Genomic DNA, 18,683 nt, shown 5'->3' on the forward strand with positions numbered 1-18,683 from the left:
GATGTATGTGAAGCATTTCCTGTGTGAAACATGTTTAACCTTGCAGTAGATACACATGTGTGGTGCTTATTGCATTTTATCTCAATATTGTGCAAACACTGATTACTCTGACCTAAAATTAAAGCAAATTTCCTAAGCAGGAGAGGTATTTGGGAATATTCCTACCTATAATCCATAGCATGATTTTAATTTGGCTGCAGGTAATTTCTGCTCCACCTGTTCTAATAAGAAGCTACTGAGGGGAAAACATGCCTGCTAATTGCTAGAAAGCAATTTGGTTTTGGTGTGCATATAAAACATACCATACTTCAAGCAGTTTTTTTCAGGGATGCATTTAACAGTTGGGATGGAAAAGTTATGTAGCCACCCCATAACTTCTTGAAGTCTCTTCTGTAGTCTGTGTCCCTGTGCTTTCCCTGTAACCAGCTGATGCAGCCATGGCCTGGATGGAGCTACAGACTTTTTCCTCTATTTCTTACTGTATGTCCCCCCTGCAGGATTCAATCACTCAGTTTGGAAAACACCTTCAAGACCATTGAGTCCAAGCACTAATGTGCCAGTGACAAGTCCGCCCCAAAAACTTGCCATGCAGGAGGGTGAGAACAGTGCTTGTTTTTAAATAAGTCTGATTTCAGGTGCTCATGTAGAGGCTCTCATACAGCTTCATTCACACCTCTTGATTGGTGACACTGCATTTGCTGGATGTGGCTTACATGCCCTTCAGGAGTGGACGTTGACAGGGTCTTGGGCTCTAGTATGTTTCCCACAGAATGTAAGGCTTTTTTTTCTTTTCCCTGAGGTTTTTTTAGCTCCTGGCTTGCAACGTTTTTTAGTTCTGGCTCCCTTGCTTTCCTGCCACCTTATCTTATCTGAGTCTTTGTTCCTGCTCTCCTTGCAGTTCAGCCATCTGAGCAACAACAGGTTGTGTTGCCCACTGGTCTGCTTCCAGCTCCAGAGCTGCCACTGGTGTGTTTCCCCCTCAGGTGTCCGTGCTGTTCCCTGTGCAGAGGCAGGAGCTGATGCTGGCATACTGTTTCTTTTTTGTTTCTGTGCCTGCAGTGATGGTGATGGGCACCAGGACAGCACGGACAACTGCCCTACTGTCATTAACAGCTCCCAGCTGGACACAGATAAGGACGGGCTGGGTGATGAGTGCGATGAGGATGATGATAATGATGGCATCCCTGACCTCTTGCCCCCGGGCCCTGACAACTGCAGGCTGGTCCCCAACCCGGGGCAGGAAGATGATAATGGTAAGATGGCCCTTAAGGAGCTGCTTTGATTCTCAGGCACCACATTCATCTCCAGACTGTGTACACCAGGATGCAACACTGTCATTACCAATGCATACACTCATCCCTGGAACTACAGCAGCATTCAGGCTGCTGGTTTGGCCCTATAACCAAAACAGAGGCACTTTCTCAGGCAGTACAACAGGGCTGGCACTCTGCCTGCTCCTTGGACACCCTAATCCCATGGCTGGGGCAGATGTGACTACCATCTTTGCTGCACCATAAATCTCCTTTCGCTTCTCTGATGCATTCAGGTGATGGAGTTGGTGATGTCTGTGAGTCTGATTTCGACCAGGATACAGTGATTGATCGGATTGATGTGTGCCCTGAGAATGCAGAGATCACCTTGACAGACTTCAGGGCCTATCAGACAGTGGTGTTGGACCCAGAAGGGGATGCACAGATTGATCCCAACTGGGTGGTTCTGAACCAGGTAAAAATACACTTGGTCTTTGTTACCTGAGAAAGATCATTTGAAAACCACAATAAAATTAGCTGTGTAATTGCTGGACCTCTGGCAGACATGAAAGCTGGAAGGTGTTTGTTAGTAGAATGTTTTCAGGAGTAATAATGAAGGAATTTTCCTTTTGATAGCCTTCAAGCTATCAAAATTGATGCTCCTAATACTCTAAAACAGCTACATGCTGGCCAACTTATTCTGGGTGGATTTCACTGCTGCCAGAAGGCAGACATGTGCTACCCTGTTTAAATATTTCTGTAGCAAACAAGTTTCATTAATCCTTCCCATAATTTAAAAGTCTGATGTGCTAAATAACAGAGCATTTCAGAGAATCATAGAACGGTTTGGGTTGAAAGAGCTCTCAAAGCTCCTCTCATTCCAACCCCAGCCAAGAGCCCGGACACACATCAATAGACCAGGTTTCTGAGAGCTCCAGCCAGCCCTGAACACTTACAGGTTTAGAGCATCTACAGGCAACATGCTCCAGTGCCTCACAACCCTCACAGTAAAAATTTTTTCCCTCATACTTAGTCTAAATTTACTTGCTCTTACTTTGAATCCATTGCCCCTTGTCTTGTCACTGCATGCTCTTGGTAAAATAAGATTTTTCTCCATCTTTCTTGTAGGCTCCGTTCAAGTACTGGCAGGCCACAATTAGGTCACCCTGAAACCTTCTCCTTTCCAGGCTGAAAAACCCCAGTTCTCTCAGCCTGTCTTCATAGGAGAGGTGTTCCATCCCTCTGATCATCTCTGTGGCTTCCTCTGGACTTGCTCCAACAGGTCCATGTCCCTGTGCTGGGACCCCAGACCTGGATGCAGTACTCCTAGATGGAGTCCAGTAACTTATTTCCATGAACAAATTTTAGTCTTCAGGAGGCTAATGTGTTCCCTATGAGTCACAGGGAACATGCAGTTTTTTCCCATTGCAAAAGTCTCTGCCAAGCCAGCTGGGATGTACACATCTTCATTAACAGTCCTGGCAGTCAGTTTAATCCAGAACTCTGTGATCCAACTGTATGAGCTAAGCCTAGGAAAAGAGCTCTTCCTCCCACAACCCTCTTCCCTCTTCCCCTGCACCCCAGTTTTGGCCAGATTCAGATTTCCAGAAGATTATGGTAGAGAAAGAAAGTATCAAAATACCAGTGTGACTAATTCTGCTCTAGAAAAGCTAACAAATCATTCCCGACTCAGGCTGTGCAAGCAGCTGAAACATTACTATTTGATTATAGTTCTCACTGATTTTAGCTCAGAGCTGCAAACGTCACAGATATGTTGTGAGCAAACAAAAGAGAGGGATGAAGGAGGTGCTAGAGGGAAACCAGAAAAAGCTTAGCCAATCCAGCTTATCACACATGCTAACTACCCTAAATTTACCCTTACAGGGGATGGAAATTGTGCAGACTATGAACAGTGATCCTGGTCTTGCTGTTGGTATGTAGCCTCTTCTGAGATTCAAGTTTTACAGCAGAAAATGCTGAGAATACGGAGATGTGTTCTGCAGAATTGTTTTTAACTTGTGTGTACTCCTAGGTTACACGGCTTTTAACGGCGTTGACTTTGAGGGCACTTTTCATGTGAACACAGTGACAGATGACGACTATGCTGGCTTTATTTTTGGTTATCAAGACAGCTCTAGTTTTTATGTAGTAATGTGGAAGCAGACGGAACAGACCTACTGGCAGGCGACTCCCTTCCGAGCTGTTGCAGAACCTGGCATTCAGCTAAAGGTACTGGTGGTGGCTCCTAGCTAAGGACACAGCGCTCACTGCAGCCTGCCTATGCCACCTGTGCTGGCCATGGGCTAGGTCATCATGCCCATGCATAAGCCGAGCCACTGCACTGCACATCAGCTGTGCTGCCCCACTGCTGCTCTCTGTTGTTGGCAGCTGCTGTCCCGACGGTCAAGTCACATGGCCCTTTTAACAGCGGTGATTTTAAGGAACTTAATCTTGCCTTTCTCATCAGCTGGAGCATTTAGTCTCTGCAGTGATTGTGCTCTGGCCCTGACTGGTCAGATTGCCTTGTTTTCCTTTGTCCAGGTACCCAGCTGGTTCTTTTGTCCATGTAGGCAGTGGCTGTGGCTGTGGACCAGAAGTTAGGGGCCTGTTAGTAGCAGAGAGGATGTTTCTGCAGACCTCCTCCTCACTAAAAAAAAAATCTTGGTTCCTGAAAGTGACTTTTCTCTGTGGTCAGCGCTGGAAAACTGTATTTTTGCAGGCTGTGAAATCCAAGACAGGTCCTGGCGAGCACCTCCGCAACTCCCTCTGGCACACAGGGGATACCAATGATCAGGTCAGGCTGCTGTGGAAGGATCCCCGAAATGTAGGGTGGAAAGACAAAGTCTCCTATCGCTGGTTCTTGCAGCACAGACCTCAGATTGGTTATATCAGGTAAGAGAGGAAAGATAGATGAGGTGAGTGCAGATACTGTAATTTCTCGACACCTGACTCAGATGATAACCTGAGAATTTGTATTGCCTGGGCTTTGTACGAATTCAGCCTGCAGCTCTTTTCCTAGACAATTCCAAGTTAAACCTCTTTGTATGTACCATCTGCCTCTTTTAACGGTGCATTATCCTGATGAGTTCTTTTCTGGCTTTAATATCTTGTATTCCAAGCTACTGCTGGCCACTGATCTGAAAAGCAATATATTTCCAATTTTCTTAATTTTGATATATTAGAATTTTTTTGTTGGAATTGGGATAATTCATTTATGTATTCTAGGGTAACAGAATAAAGGTTGTCCACTTAGAAGTTGTAATTCTAACTAACAAATAATTATCCTCATGTGATAGATTTGACATTACTCAGCATATAGTCAGAAAGTTTGTCAAAGCTTTGTAATGTGTGTTATATATTCTTATTTTGGGGGAAAAACAGTTAATAATATTAAAAAATGACCATTCAGGGTGAAACATTTTACTCTGCAACATCCAGCAGAGAAATCAGCAGGAATTATACTTGTACATCAAGGCTGATGTTAAAATGCAAAAAACTAACTGCCCCAGCATGATGGGCTCTTTCAACCTTATACCAGAACAGAAATATGGGTAAGTCAGCTTTTCTTCAAGAAAATCACCAACCTGCATTTGAGATGCAGTAAATTGATGATGTAATTATTCCACATTTCTAGTGCAGAGCATGATCCTCAGTGGCAATTGGAGTGAGCATGACTGACTTTTACACTAAAATGGATTAGGAACATTTATACCATCAATTACTGTTCCCCAGCCACAGGGCAGCAGCAAATTGATCTCAAGTGGCAACTCACATTTAGACAAAGAAGTTAGTGAAGCTGCTGCATGAGCAAACATCTCCTGTTTGGCTCATGCAGCAGCCAGCCTCTCCAACCAGCCTAAGTAATGCTCCCTGTAACTGGGAAAGGTAGCACAGTCTGTGTCACAGAATCCTTTAAAACTAAAGGCAGCCAGGCCTAAAGCAAGCCTCTGTCAGCTGTCTGTCTACTCCAGCTGTGGTCTGGTTAGGGCAGATGCCACAGACCACTGTGTGTCTAGCAAAGGTCTCCCAAGGCTTCAAGGATGTCACTTGAGCCAGCCTCTCCCATGGATATTTGCAAGACTACAAATTCTATTCCTTTTACAGATACTTTTTGAACTGGGAAATTGGTGGGGGAAGCTTGCACAGGGCTATTTGGGAATTTGCTGATGTGTTTTCTAACAAGGTGCTAAATCAGCAAAAGTTCCTGGAGTTAATCATACTCACATTTTTAAAGAAATCTCACAGACAAGTTTAAGATTCCAGTGGTTTGTTTGAAACTTTTCCTATTATATAAAAAAAAAATCAGTAAATAAAATCAGAAACATACCAGGATTTGGGCTTTTTTCTTTACTTTATGAAAACACACAAGAACTTTCATTCCTTTCACCATTTGGTCTTGTATGCAGAAATGTTTCAGCAGTATCCTCATCCAGAACAGGACCCTCCAGGTTCATCATCCTCTAGGTCATTTACCCTGTATCCCATAGGCTGAGGACTCGATGTGCTGCAACAGACAGCCCAGCTGGCTCCAGTGGGGTCCTGCTCAAGCACTCAGTACAGAGCACACTGGGAAATTGGTGGGGGCAGCTTGCACAGGGCTATTTGGGAATTTGCTGATGTGTTTTCTAACAAGGTGCTAAATCAGCAAAAGTTCCTGGAGTTAATCATACTCACATTTTTAAAGAAATCTCACAGACAAGTTTAAGATTCCAGTGGTTTGTTTGAAACTTTTCCTATTATATAAAAAAAAAGTTCAGCTTCAAACTGTGCAAGACAATATCCATCTAGACTTCTTGAACTGATCTACGGTGGTTCTCCTATCACTATTGACTGTGGAAAATTTCAAGAGCTAAAGAGTTCAGCTGGACTGACTACAGGAAAAAAAAACATTCCAAAGCTTTTTTAGGATATGTAGAAACCCCTCAAAAACCTCTCCCTTGTCTGGCTCTTGCCAGCATGCAGCAATGCTCTAGTTCCCAGTCTACACTAGAGCTACCTTAACTGCTTTTTTCCCCTGGGCTGGATGGGAGGGATAGCATGTCCAAGAATAGAGCTTCCATGGATAACAACGTTATTTTCAGGAATGTTGCAGCCTTAGAAAAGACCTAATAGAGCTTCTATTTGCTTTCATTAAGGGCAAGATTTTATGAAGGCTCTGACCTAGTGGCAGACTCTGGTGTGACTATAGACACCACCATGCGTGGAGGACGGCTTGGAGTTTTCTGCTTCTCTCAGGAAAACATTATTTGGTCCAACCTGAAATATCGCTGCAATGGTAATGTTGCTCTTAGGCCATTTTAGCTAACAACTAGCAAGTGACAATGGAGAACCAGTAGTAAGGCTGTTGCATTAAGCCATTTAGCATTCTTTCCTTTGCCTTTCTTTTACAAGTTATTCACAGCTGTAAAATGCCTCCCCTGACACCAGCAGCACACTGCAGCCCAGCCAGACAGGAACTAACACCTCACAGCTGCTCCTCCCAGAGCAGTCACTCTGCTGCAGAGAATGTGCTATCTGAGGGGCACAGCTGTCATCAGAGAATTAGGAATGTTACATAGAACCAACTGACTGAGAGCTGTACACACACAATAAATACACTGAGGGTATAATGTGTGTAGATGCCTTGAACTTTGAATACGTGGTGAAATACACCTGGAGAGCCAGTGAGCTCAGGCATCGGGCATCACTGTCACTTGTGGACTTGCTGGCTGGTCCTATGTGTGTGGGGGGACAAGATCATAAGATGCCTTTCCTCCCACGTTGGAATGCTCTTGATTTTGTGGGAGGGTGCTGGCTCAGTTGTCTCGAGGCAAGAGCCTTTTAGCCCTGACTGTCCACTATACAAAGTAACTCAAACTTTGGTCACTCACAGAGAATCTAATCATTTCAGGGTATTTCTGTCCCGGCAGCAGTTTAGGTAACTTGAACTAGGGCTGAAGGGGCTGCCCCTCTTCCTCTCAGCATCCATACCCCGTCTTTGGAAAATAATCTACCAGCCAAGTTGGAATAGTTTCCTCATCTGCTTTCTGTGGATCCGAGAAGCCCAGTCCAAGACTGCAGGGGACATGGCCACTCTGTGGCTTATTATACTGATGGACTCTGGTAGTTGGACACTTAGGACACTTAGGCTGGCTCTCAGAGGTCACAGTTAAACAAGGAACTTCTAGACAGTGCCGCTTACAAATAAAAATTACTTTGAAAGTATTTTCAACTGTATTACAGTTTCCCAGAAAGCATGTATCAAAGCTGCCACTGAGCCACACTTACATGGCAGTCAGCAGGCAAGTGGCATTGCTGCAGGAGCTACAGTCAAAACCCACTCAAAAGAACTCTGAAGTCCCACAGTATTTCTGTTTTCTATCAGAGAAGTTCCTACATTATGCAGAAAAGGCTTGAAATTCCTTTTAAGCCTTTTAAAGGTGCTCAGCAAAAAGCAAAGGACTAACCCCCTTTTCCTACATACGGTGTGTTTATATACATGTCCTTTTTTTGAGTTTAGAATTACCTCTCCTGCATCAGGGTGGAAATAATCAGAGTGAAGTTGAGGTCATGCAGTTGAGCTTTGTTTGCTGTGGCTCCATTGCTGGCTGCAGCTTTAACTCTGTGGCTGCTCTGTTGCTCTCCAGATAAAATGTTTTGGGATCTGGCAAAGGCAGACTGCAAATAACGCTTTAAACAGAACTGTAGCTGCTCTTATGACATTGATCCATCTCCAGCTCCCTTGTCCAAGTCCCAAGTCTTTATGCCAGTTGCTGTTGGTCCTGGGGTTAATATTTTTTGTCCCTTTTTGTGGCCTGGGAAACCATCACAGGGAAGTTGAATTAGGATACATGACAAATAGAGATGCTGACACTACAAATGTGTCTGGCATGCAAAGCAAGACAAGCATGTCTCTTGCCTTTCTGGTCAGTGTTTATTGATAAAAATTAAAGAGTGCTAGCCACAAAGTCTTCAGACATATGTAATTTGAAGATTGACAGTACTCCTTTGTGGACTGGCACTGTAGCACTCACTGTCTTGTTAGCCTCTTTGTGTTTCTCAGTGGTATACAGACAAAACTGAAAATATTCCCTGTTCATTCTTATCGTGGAAACAAATGAGAAGCATTTTACCTAAAAAGAGAGTAGGTGGGTTATTTAAGTGCTCCTCAATTTTGTCAGAAGAGACTAAACTTTTGCGTATTTTTCTATTTTCAGACACCATCCCAGAGGACTTTCAAGAATTTCAAGCGCAGCAATTTGGTGTTGGGGATATTTAAAAAGTAAAAGCAAACTAACATTGCTATTGCAAACAGTAAAACAATATATTTTAAATCCTTATATGAGTTTTGTTGTCAGAATGCACAGCGCAGCTTTGTTCTCATTGATGTGACTATGTCAGACTTTTTTTTTTGTAAAAAAGTGAAAATAAAAAGGAGACAAAATATACTTGGGCCTCACTTCTTTTCAAATTTGCCCTAAAATCTAGAGAGCAGCAGGTAAGTGGAGTAACAACTTGCTTAAAATACACTCAAGGAAAGATTGAATCTGCTTTTTTGGATTCAGTATTAAACAGGGTAGGGAAGAAAGTGGAATTATCTCCACCTTGAAGGTGTTATAAACAACAGGCTGCATCTGGTAATTAAGTGGTTTGGAGCTGTTTGGCTGAGCCATGTAGTACCTTTCCAGTCCTCCTAGGAATAGGCTCTATCTCCTTTAGGACATTTTAAGGCCTTTGGAGACTCTTACCTTGGGCAGACCTCCTGTTAAGCAATGTATGAGACCTCCCACTCCCAAAAATTGTGAGTCACACTTCCACATCGTGGAAAAGCAAAAAAGCTGACAGCACAGCATTGTAGTCACATCTTATGACTGCATGTGACTAAAACAAACAAACAAAAAGACTACAGAGATAATAAATGCAGAATCACCCAGATAAAACAGTCCTAACTTTCACATACACAAAGCCAGGATTTGACCTGTCACCAGAGCCAAGCTCTCTAGGCAGGTAGTGCAGTACTATGCAAAGAAGTCACCAAACTAAAACCCCAAAACGCATTAAACACTAGTAGCCACTAGAAAAGGACTGAAAACAGCCAAAAGAAACTGTATCACAATGCACTCTCTAATTTGATGTGCAGAAAGGTGTTAATACAGTGTGCATTTTTACTACACTGTCTTTCAAAATGGGGCTAGGAAAGGAGAGAGGACAAGCTCCAAGGACTGTTGAATAGACAGGATAATTACTTTAAAAATAACGATATACTTTTAAAATAACTGTAGGATAATGACTTTAAAAAGGACAGATGGAAACAGCACTTCAGTCTGCAGGGAAGGGGAAGGAATATAGTGAGAGTATTAAAATCAGAAGTAACCCTGGGAAAATGAACAGTCCTAGCTCTTTCCCAGCACGAGGATACAGGGGGAATGCTGAGTTAAATTATCAGGTGAGATCACCAAACAACAAAAACACATTTTTTTTGTTCTCAGTACAATAAAAATACCCTTAAGGATACTACAAGCTATCAGAGACTTTGACCACTGGCAGAATTTTCCCACGGGCTCCTCCATCATTGCCAAAGTTTCTGGAAGTAGGGTGGCCCTAGGAGCTGTCCCCTGAGGACCCCAGAGTCCCACTACAAAAAGCACAATGCCAAAGCATTCCTCTGGTTTGGTGCTTCATGATGAACAGTCCTCCAGTTTCAGTCCTCCTTTCCCCTTGGCATCACTAAACCCAGCCACTCACCAGATGTCTGAGGACTGAAAGGCTATTTACTCTGGAGCAACACAGAGGGCATTGTCAAATGATGCTTAATAGATGACAAAAAATGTCGTCTTCAAGCTGAGCACGGGCTGTAACTGCAGTATTGTTCATTTATGAAGGAGAACACACACTGTAAAACAAATTTACATCTTCCTTATCAAACATTTGCATTTCACCAGAAACAGCCCCTTCTCCAGGCAGAAATCCTCTCAGAATGGTGTGGGCACAGCCTGGGCAGAAGGCACTCACTGTGCTCACCCATGCCCCCACTGCAGTGCTCACATTTTGCACAAGTGGTCTCCTCACAGTGGAGGAACAGGCCTGGCCCACCCTGACCTCTCTGCAGCGTGGGCAGCACCAGCTCTATCAGAAAACATCACTGCACTTGGCCTTCGAATCCTTGCCAGGCTCCAGTGCTCTGCTCAGTGGCTGTCTCCTCCTGCTATAGTGGCTGGGAGGGAGCAGCCTGGCCCTTTGCCTTATCAGCTGGCTTACCACCATGGAGCTTGCCAGTTTCCAGGCTCTCTTCCAGGCTAGAAGGCGAGGTCCAGGCTCTGGCTCTCATGCTGTTGCCAAAGGTGACTGTGTGAAGCTGTGAGCCTCTAACCACCCCTGACAGAAAACCTTCGGGCTTGCAGTGCTGACAGCCAGAGACAAAAGTCACAAGTCAGACAGACAGAACTTTCATTTCAGAAGGTGCTGTTGGAACCTTCTGATGGGATGGTGAAGCTTGCTGTGTCTGTTGATACACATTGATACACCAAATGCTGGGCAGCCTATAAGCTCAAGAGTGAAGCCAGCTGTAGCAGCATTTGTCCCTAGATCACAGTCTGGGCTTGGGAAGACTTCTGTCTCTTACATTCTCATCAGAGAGCATGCAGTCCCTGTTTAAAAGTGTTTAAACAAGCTTCTCTAGCACCACAACCCCCTTCTGGACTGTTGTGCAACGCAGACATAGCTCCATGTGTGGCCTCTGGCAGCTGAAGATGCTGCAATTCCGCATCTCTAAAACTGAACACGTAGCTCACTCTTGACCCCACCGCCTGCACAGCAGGGCTGCACTCAGCTGGAGCAGCAGCTGTAACTTCTTTGGAGTTCAGAGTCCTGCAGTTTCTGCACCAGGATCCACCCTCTCAACAAAGGTTAACTCTTTCCTGTCTGCTGCAAACACCATGGCAAATACACTTCAAGTGTTTCTGTTTCCTGAGGACCACCTGGCTGGCATTGTGAGGAGGGAACACCCTGCCGGGATGCTGCGGCGCTGGCCAGGGCAGCGGTGGGCAGGCTGGGGGGAGGCTGGGGAGCACAGGTACTGCACTGTGCCAGTCCTTGAAACCTCTCCGCCTTCCTCCTAGGCCCAAACACACACCCTCCCGGCTCCATGCAGAGAGCTCTCTCACACCAGGAGCTGCACAGGGACTACCAGCCGCTGCTGGAAGCTTGGTCAGCACAAAGCCACAGGGAACTGTGTCCTGCTGTGGGTCTGGTCAGCTCTCGGGCACAGGTGCCACCAGTACCTGCAGCTGGCACATGCTGAAACAGGACACAGATGGTGAGAGGGAAGGAACTACCACCTGTGAAAACAGAGCACTCTCCCTGGCGTGGATTTCAGCCTGTCAAGTTCAACAGTTGTTCACCCCACACCTAGGCAAGTGAGGAGGGGAAAAAGAAAAAAAATCAGAGATCTGCATCTCAAACAGCTGTGCAGTGCTTCAGTGACACATCAGCCTTAAAGAGATTTTGTGTGCACTGCAAAGGTATCTTACACATCTCAGGGAGTTGTATTGTATGAACAGATGCCACAGACAAATCTCTGCAGTCTGCCATCATCCAGTATCACACATCAGAGAAATACAGAAACAACATGGACATTGAAAGCCTCTAATATTCCACAGAACAGCATTTTTTTGTTAAACAGCATTGAAATTTAGTGAAAATAAAATATCAACCAATTTACTTTTACTGGCTCAGTAACTGCATAGCTCATATATTTAGATTATTTCATGAGTTTCTTCTAGAATGAACTGATTTTGAAAATTTAATGTATCACAACAATTAATTTCAAATGTAAGAAAAATTTTATTGGTCCATTAAACATTAAATCTAAAACAATACATTCACTCAGTATACAAAAGGAAGTGTCCATAAAAACCATTAACATGCTAAAAAGGCAAAGCTGTTGACTATTTTACAAGTAAGATCTTACAATTCTGGAATCTTTACCAATCCTTAAAAGTCAAACTTACAGTTACTAAAGACCACAACATTTGCAAAAAAAGTTAAATAAGCTAGCAAATTTCCACTTCACTGGGCTACAGCTTAATAAAATAAAACCACACATACACACCAAAAAGTTCCCTTGAGATATTAAGAACCTTAAAAAGACTAATTAAAATCCCCTCACCATTAAGAAAATGTGTTTATATTTTGACAACTATTTTGCATCCAGTTTTTGAACATGGCATGTATGAGACTGAACACCACACATCCGTGGTGAACAAAAAGCAGACACGGAACACATATGTTCCTAGTAAATCTTTTCTCAGCTTGTATATTACAAGTAGAATGACTTTATCTGGAAGTTAATTCTCTGCACTTTTAAGTTTGCATGGATGTCCAAAGGACATCTAAGCACCTGGACTTGTATCAGTAAGAGGAAAACTAAAGCTATGGTATGTCCAATGATCCATTACTTCCCCTTAGTTTTGCAAAATTCTTGGCTTTGCACTTTCTTCTTGGCTTCATGCTGAGGCTTCTTTGGCAAAAGCACGGCTGCAGTGCTGCACCCTGCAGCTCTGGTGAGGAAAAGCCCTGGAAGCTTTAGGCTGCTGGAGTGGTTTCAAAGCTGATGAATGTGGCTCTGAACAAGTCTGTGAAAATGTCTGTACACTGCACCCTGGGAACCATCAGGGACTGGCAGGCAGCAGGGAAGCCAACGTGGCTTATATCTGAAATAAATCCTAACTTTTTAAAAACAACATTATTGAACAGGTGTGGAAAGAATCAAATCCAGATCTGATAAAAACCCCTGAACAAATGGGATTTAAGGCCTACTTGAAACCTACAGAATTTCCTTGGGCATTAGAAAGCAGTCATCATGCCAGTCTCTCAAAGCTGCTGCTTCAGACTCTGTACAGCATGCCTACATCCCCCTTCTGGAGCACCTGGGCACTCTGCCATGAGGATGTAGAAAATGCAGAGACACACCAGTTCCCAAGCTATGCATCCTGTTCCGAGTAAAAAAAGCTAAAGCTTTCTAAGCACTTGACCCCTGGCATTCACTTGTACAGTCACGTGAAACACTGAATTTTAACTACTGTTTACAAGACTAGAAACACAAGTAAAATGTCACGGTGCTCATTATGTGTTTCCGTCCCACAAGAGCTTGTGGGCCACTTTGGAACACAAAGAAGCAGCTGTCACAGAGAAAAACTGATCCATGTAGTAAACTATGATCCTTGACTCTGCTTCAATGCTGCAGGCTGTCCTGCTATGAAAAGGAAAGGATCAGTAAGACTTGGCAAAGAGGTCTTTGCTAGTTTCTAGCACCAAAGACATCCCATTTGACAGGCAGCAGGTTGTCTGGGAATGAAGGAGGTTTACAGTGCCTTTAAAAAACAAATCCAAGGAGAAAAAGGCAAGTAAAACAAAGAGATACAGCCTCCAAGCAAGAGACATTGCTTCTAAAGCCCAGAAGGAAAATGAGAGCAAAATTTTAGCTGTGGGTAATCTCAATTCATCTAGCCACAAGGGTATGGTCTTGTGGTATTTTGCTTTATCAGCTTAGGAGAAAAGCCTAGCAGTTTATAAAATCTGTACAGCACAGTTTTAAGAACAGTCAATGGATTACTCTGTTGCCGATCTGTTCAGAAATGCCCATGATACTGTGGGCTGCTAGCCAAAGTTCAAGCAGCGCTATCTTAAGTACCCAAATTTTCCTCATGCCATCTTTCCAGAGCCAAAGAACTGTTAAAAACCAGCATTTTCACAAGTGCAATGGTTGCTTTGCTAATAGCAACGTTCTAGCCCAGAAATGGCTGCAGCAGTAGCTGACAAAGCTATTACACATGCATAATTTATAATCTCAAAGCGCTTATAGATTTGTAAAAAGGTGCCAAAACACAAAATAAATAAATAAATAGACATGCAGTGTTTATGATTCTGTGAGGGGACAAACCCTCTCTCTGGACTACACAGACACTAGCAACACTGAATTTCTGCATTTCAGAGGAAAGCAGCCCAACCCAGGCAGGATTTACCACACTGGCTGGGCGTGCACAAGTGTTTGAACCTCAGGGAAATGCCTGAAGGAGAAAGCTGAGAGTATCACAAACATGCAATACCTTCGATGTGCGGCTGCAGTGGAGCTCAGCTGCCAGGGCTGCCCGCGCACTTTGAGGAACTGCGGGGCCAACAGAAACTGAGCACACCCATCTGCTTTGTGCACATCCCTAGCAAAGTTTTATCATCTCATTGGTTAGTCCAGTTACTTGGATTCAGACACTTGCTCTCCAAGTGTGTCCGGCTTATTTTACCCCAAACAAGAACCGCTCATGACTGCGGCTCTTGGTTGCCTTCACCAAGAAAAGTAAAATTGTTCCAGTCTCAGATGACAGTGCAGCAGTGAAGTCCCATATAAACTTTATGATGGCAAATCTGACAAAGTAGAAAAAAAGCCAATAAAATTGTTTCACCTTCCCAGCAGGACTTCTGTCAACACTGTCTGTTCCTCCAAAAGTCTACTAAAGATAGCATTAGTTCAAATTTAAATAGAGGAAATTTAGTACAGGACATGTTCTCTGGTCGTGCTGTCTCTGTAAGCTTTCTCTCTTCACACAGCCCAAAACCACTAGGAGCCAGAAGTGCTGCACTGCTTACATCTGGGAACAAATTCAATGAACAAACATGGTACAAGGCAGGACAGACACTGTGCTGTGACCTGCCTCAGCAGACAGCCACCGGCACTTTCACGTGTGGGGAGAGAAAGTTAACTGTTTACAGCTTAAATGTAAAAACAAAAATTATTTATTTACAAAAGCATCAGGCTACCTGTGAGTTTTCCCACTTAATTTTCCACTGCACAGTAATACCTGAAGCAGTCTTATCCCCAAAGGTTTGTCAAGCACAGATTGTTTGGTCTTCCATGTGCACTCTGACTGTGCCTTGTACACACTGGTGTAAGCTACAAGGCAGCATCACCCAGTCACAGGCTCAGTCCAGGTTTTCCAGTTCTAGTGCCACCTGAATTAATAGTTATCACAGCAGTAGGTATGAAGGCACTTCTTAACAAGTTTTTTTTTAAAGCCCATTTGTGTGAACTGTTTGGAATCTATGGGCTGGAATTTGACTCCTTGACCTGAGCTGAGGATTTTATTATGTAGTTGCACATGGAAGTTCACAGTACAGATTTTACAGCAAACACTAAGGCTGTAACATTTGCCTGGCCAGCAGGAAGCCTTGTCTTGGTGAGGAACTAGAGTCTTTGCACACCCAAGTGCTACTAATTACTGGTTCCTTAGAAAGGCCTGGGAGTCCACAGCTGGATCTGGGACACCATGGACATACAGGCCCTCAAAGTTATTTATTTTTGGGGGTTTCCCTCCAAACATTTGCTCAAAATAGGCAAAACTGTGTAAACAGGCACTGCCCTATTTCCCACTATGTGTATACCTGCAGATCTACATGCTTAAGGTCAATAGTTAGTGGTAGGGAAGGACAAAGAGCAGCTCAGTGAGGTGAGTGCTGTGTAAGAAGAATGGACTCATGCCTCACTGTGGACTTTTTACAGCCTTGCTTCCTCTGTGCAAAACCTATTTCCCTAAATGCAAACTGTAAAAAAACCAGCACAAGGAGGTGCAGAAAGCCCTGATGCAAATACAAGGTAAGTGTTTCTGTAAACAAGAACATCCAAGGACTAAGTTCAGGATTAAGATCATCCACATTTGTGACTGGGATGCCTGCTATGAGAGCCAGACAACAGAAACCTTTCCCTGCCCTGTAACTTGGCATAGTGTGCCTTCCTCCATAAAGCTCCTTTCCCTGATTGTTCTGTTACAAAAACCATGGCTAATTTACGAAAACAAACAAACAAACAAACAAACAAAGAAACAAACCCCAACCAAGCTTGCTTTCTCATAGTACAACATATATGGCACTAGAAGGCAAATCTTGCATGCCTCTTAGGATCAGGCAAGGCATGAGGCTGGACTATTTCAGCTGTAGCACACAACTACAGCACTGGATCAAAACTGTTTGTCAGAACTGCTGCTGTGAGTGAGGTGGGACAACCATGAGTCATCATTGCATAGCCCACAAGCTCTCATCTTAGAGATTGGACAGATAAATGCTTCTGGATTGAAAAAGCATAAATAAAGGCCTACTTCAGGTGTGTAACAAGACTCTAAATGCAGGCAGAAATGTTCTGAAGGTCCCCATGCTAGCAGAGCTATCCCCATGCTAGCTCTAGAGGATCAGAACCTCCCAGCAGAAGCAAAGGGAGAGAGAAAAACCTGCCTCCCTGTACAGAGCTATTTGTTGCTCTTTTGACTCAGTGTCAAAGCCCAGCTTCAACTGCTGTTTTTAACTCTTGGTGCAAACAAGAAGAACACCAAGGCAGCCCCTGCTGGACAGACTCCTCCTTCCCTTAGATCTCAGGACGTGTATTTTGAGCCTCTAATCACTGGGATAGGTGGCGTAAGTAGACAGGACTGCAGACCTGAAGATTTTGTTTCAGGTAACAGTGCACAGGGTGGGGAAAATCACATCCCTAGAAAGCTCCAAACAAATCAGAAGCCCTGGGATACTGTAACAACAAGGCAGCTAAAAATGGCAATGGAAACAAGACAAGAATCAAGATCCAATATGTTACGATTATTCACCAGGTGGGCATTAGCCATTAATTATTACAACAGAACAACTAAGGCATGCAAATATTTTGGCCAACCCATTGGCATCCATGTTGTGCTTTTCTTTGACTTGCAGAAAGCAGTGGATGAAGATTTAAGGCTCAATCATATTTTTTTTAAAGAGAGCTGCTAATTGGTTGATATTTTACACTCTACATGTGTGTGAATACACATGTTGGGTGAGAGAAGACAAAAAACCACCAGGACTAGGTCAAGTCATATTTTCATCCCATCAGAATGCAGATAAAAATGGGGGTTCAACGTTTTTCAGCATTCAGGGCATCTGAGCTGTTGTTTTACCACCAAATCATCTGCTTAAAATAATTTAAAAAAAGGTGACAAAGCAGGGTTTAATATCGTCAAGTCATTTGTGCTAAGGCAGCTGCTTGTTGTATTTGTTTCTTCTAGTTTTGCTTTTCTGACTGCTTACTCCAGTATTTGGAACTGGAGATCTACAAGAGAATTTCTGTCTCCATTAATACATTGGCTGGCTAACTCCCATCCCAACAGAAAAAGTAATACCAACAGAGGAGTATAAAAATATAGCAGTTAGAGAAAATACTTTCCAACCAACGCAAAAGCAGAAAAGATGATGACACACTAAAGTCCTTTTCTGACCATCAATGCATCTAAAATATTATAAAACTGGTCATGGAAACACAACTGAAGGGCTGGGAGACTTTTAGAGACAAGCTGAAACAGCAGGGCAGAGAAGTAAATGAGCACCCCACTTTCAAATTTAACAGCAAAGGGCAGTGCTCCCTTAACTACCATTTTCTCAAGAGCTAACAATGTAAATAAAGAATGTACCTTATCTTACATCCCCATGCAGTACACTCAGTTTTTAAGTGACCTGGCAAAGCAAAATTGGACAAAATTCAGTTTGAGAAATTGTGTGTAGAACTCCCCTTCAGTTATTAATTGGGCTACATCTGAATTGCATTAAAAATCCAAGTGCCTTTAAAGTAATAATAGAATAAATACTTTACTATCATTGGTACATTCCTTTCTCAATCTAGGTATAAAATAACTTAATATATTTAATACTTAGATAATTTTTAGTAGATGCTTTGGCAGTCAAATTTTATATATTCTTTTACTTCTAAAGAAGTATTTAGATACGGTTTTGGAAAAAAAATTATCTGGATACTACTTACAAGAATTATATGCTGTACAAAACAGCAGTCCAAATTATCACTGCAAACTGTAAAAGAAACAGTTAATGAAAGAGTATAAAAAGGAATTAATGCATATTTGCTGGAATATACCAAACATTCCTGGGAAGTAAGAAGATACTATCGGCACCATGAGTTTTTCTTTTCTTGTCAATGAAGCCAGAGAAAGATTGTCAGTTATTTGAAGAGTATTTCACTTATTCCAGTTTATGCAACAACTGTGTATTCCACACACCACACATAAGCATTGTAAAGTTTCAAAACAGATTTGTTCCCTTAGGCAATGCTTGTTCATGATAATAAAAAATGGCAAAAATGTCTTCAATCACTTGTTTAGTCTGACTAAAAAGGTAATAACCGGTACATTATGATAAGTGGGTAATTGGTGTTTCCTCATTCCAAAAAAAAAGGGAAAAAAAAAACAAAAAGAGAAAAACTTAAAATGACCTTTAGACTGTTCACACTGAGAACTCTCTGGTTGGGCAACAGAGTGGAGCAATAAGAGTCAATAAGTACAGACAGACACAAACCCAACAGGAGACCATCTTAATCCAGAAGATAGACCAGGTTCCAGTGAAGAACTTTTCAATCTGAGCACTTTCATAACTGTT

General features: G+C 43.0%; 2 protein-coding genes across 3 annotated transcripts in view; one reads left to right on the forward strand and one right to left on the reverse strand.

Annotated features, from left to right (window-relative positions):
* THBS4 (thrombospondin 4) overlaps positions 1-9,389 on the forward strand; it is a 40,089-nt gene extending 30,700 nt beyond the window's left edge. The window contains exons 16-22 of the mRNA XM_030237215.2: positions 1,060-1,253; positions 1,547-1,725; positions 3,135-3,183; positions 3,283-3,479; positions 3,970-4,142; positions 6,386-6,525; positions 8,447-9,389. Coding sequence (XP_030093075.1) covers positions 1,060-1,253; positions 1,547-1,725; positions 3,135-3,183; positions 3,283-3,479; positions 3,970-4,142; positions 6,386-6,525; positions 8,447-8,508 — 994 coding nt within the window. The 3' untranslated portion in view covers positions 8,509-9,389. The remainder of the gene's footprint in view (positions 1-1,059; positions 1,254-1,546; positions 1,726-3,134; positions 3,184-3,282; positions 3,480-3,969; positions 4,143-6,385; positions 6,526-8,446) is intronic.
* A 2,662-nt stretch (positions 9,390-12,051) lies between these two features.
* SERINC5 (serine incorporator 5) overlaps positions 12,052-18,683 on the reverse strand; it is a 40,967-nt gene continuing 34,335 nt past the window's right edge. For both annotated transcript variants that reach the window (XM_030237491.2, XM_050987011.1), the window contains exon 12: positions 12,052-18,678. In XM_030237491.2, the coding sequence (XP_030093351.2) occupies positions 18,531-18,678 (148 nt within the window). In that variant the 3' untranslated portion in view covers positions 12,052-18,530. The remainder of the gene's footprint in view (positions 18,679-18,683) is intronic.

Source organism: Serinus canaria, chromosome Z, assembly GCF_022539315.1.
Source record: "Serinus canaria isolate serCan28SL12 chromosome Z, serCan2020, whole genome shotgun sequence".
In the NCBI taxonomy this organism is placed as follows: Eukaryota; Metazoa; Chordata; class Aves; order Passeriformes; family Fringillidae; genus Serinus; species Serinus canaria.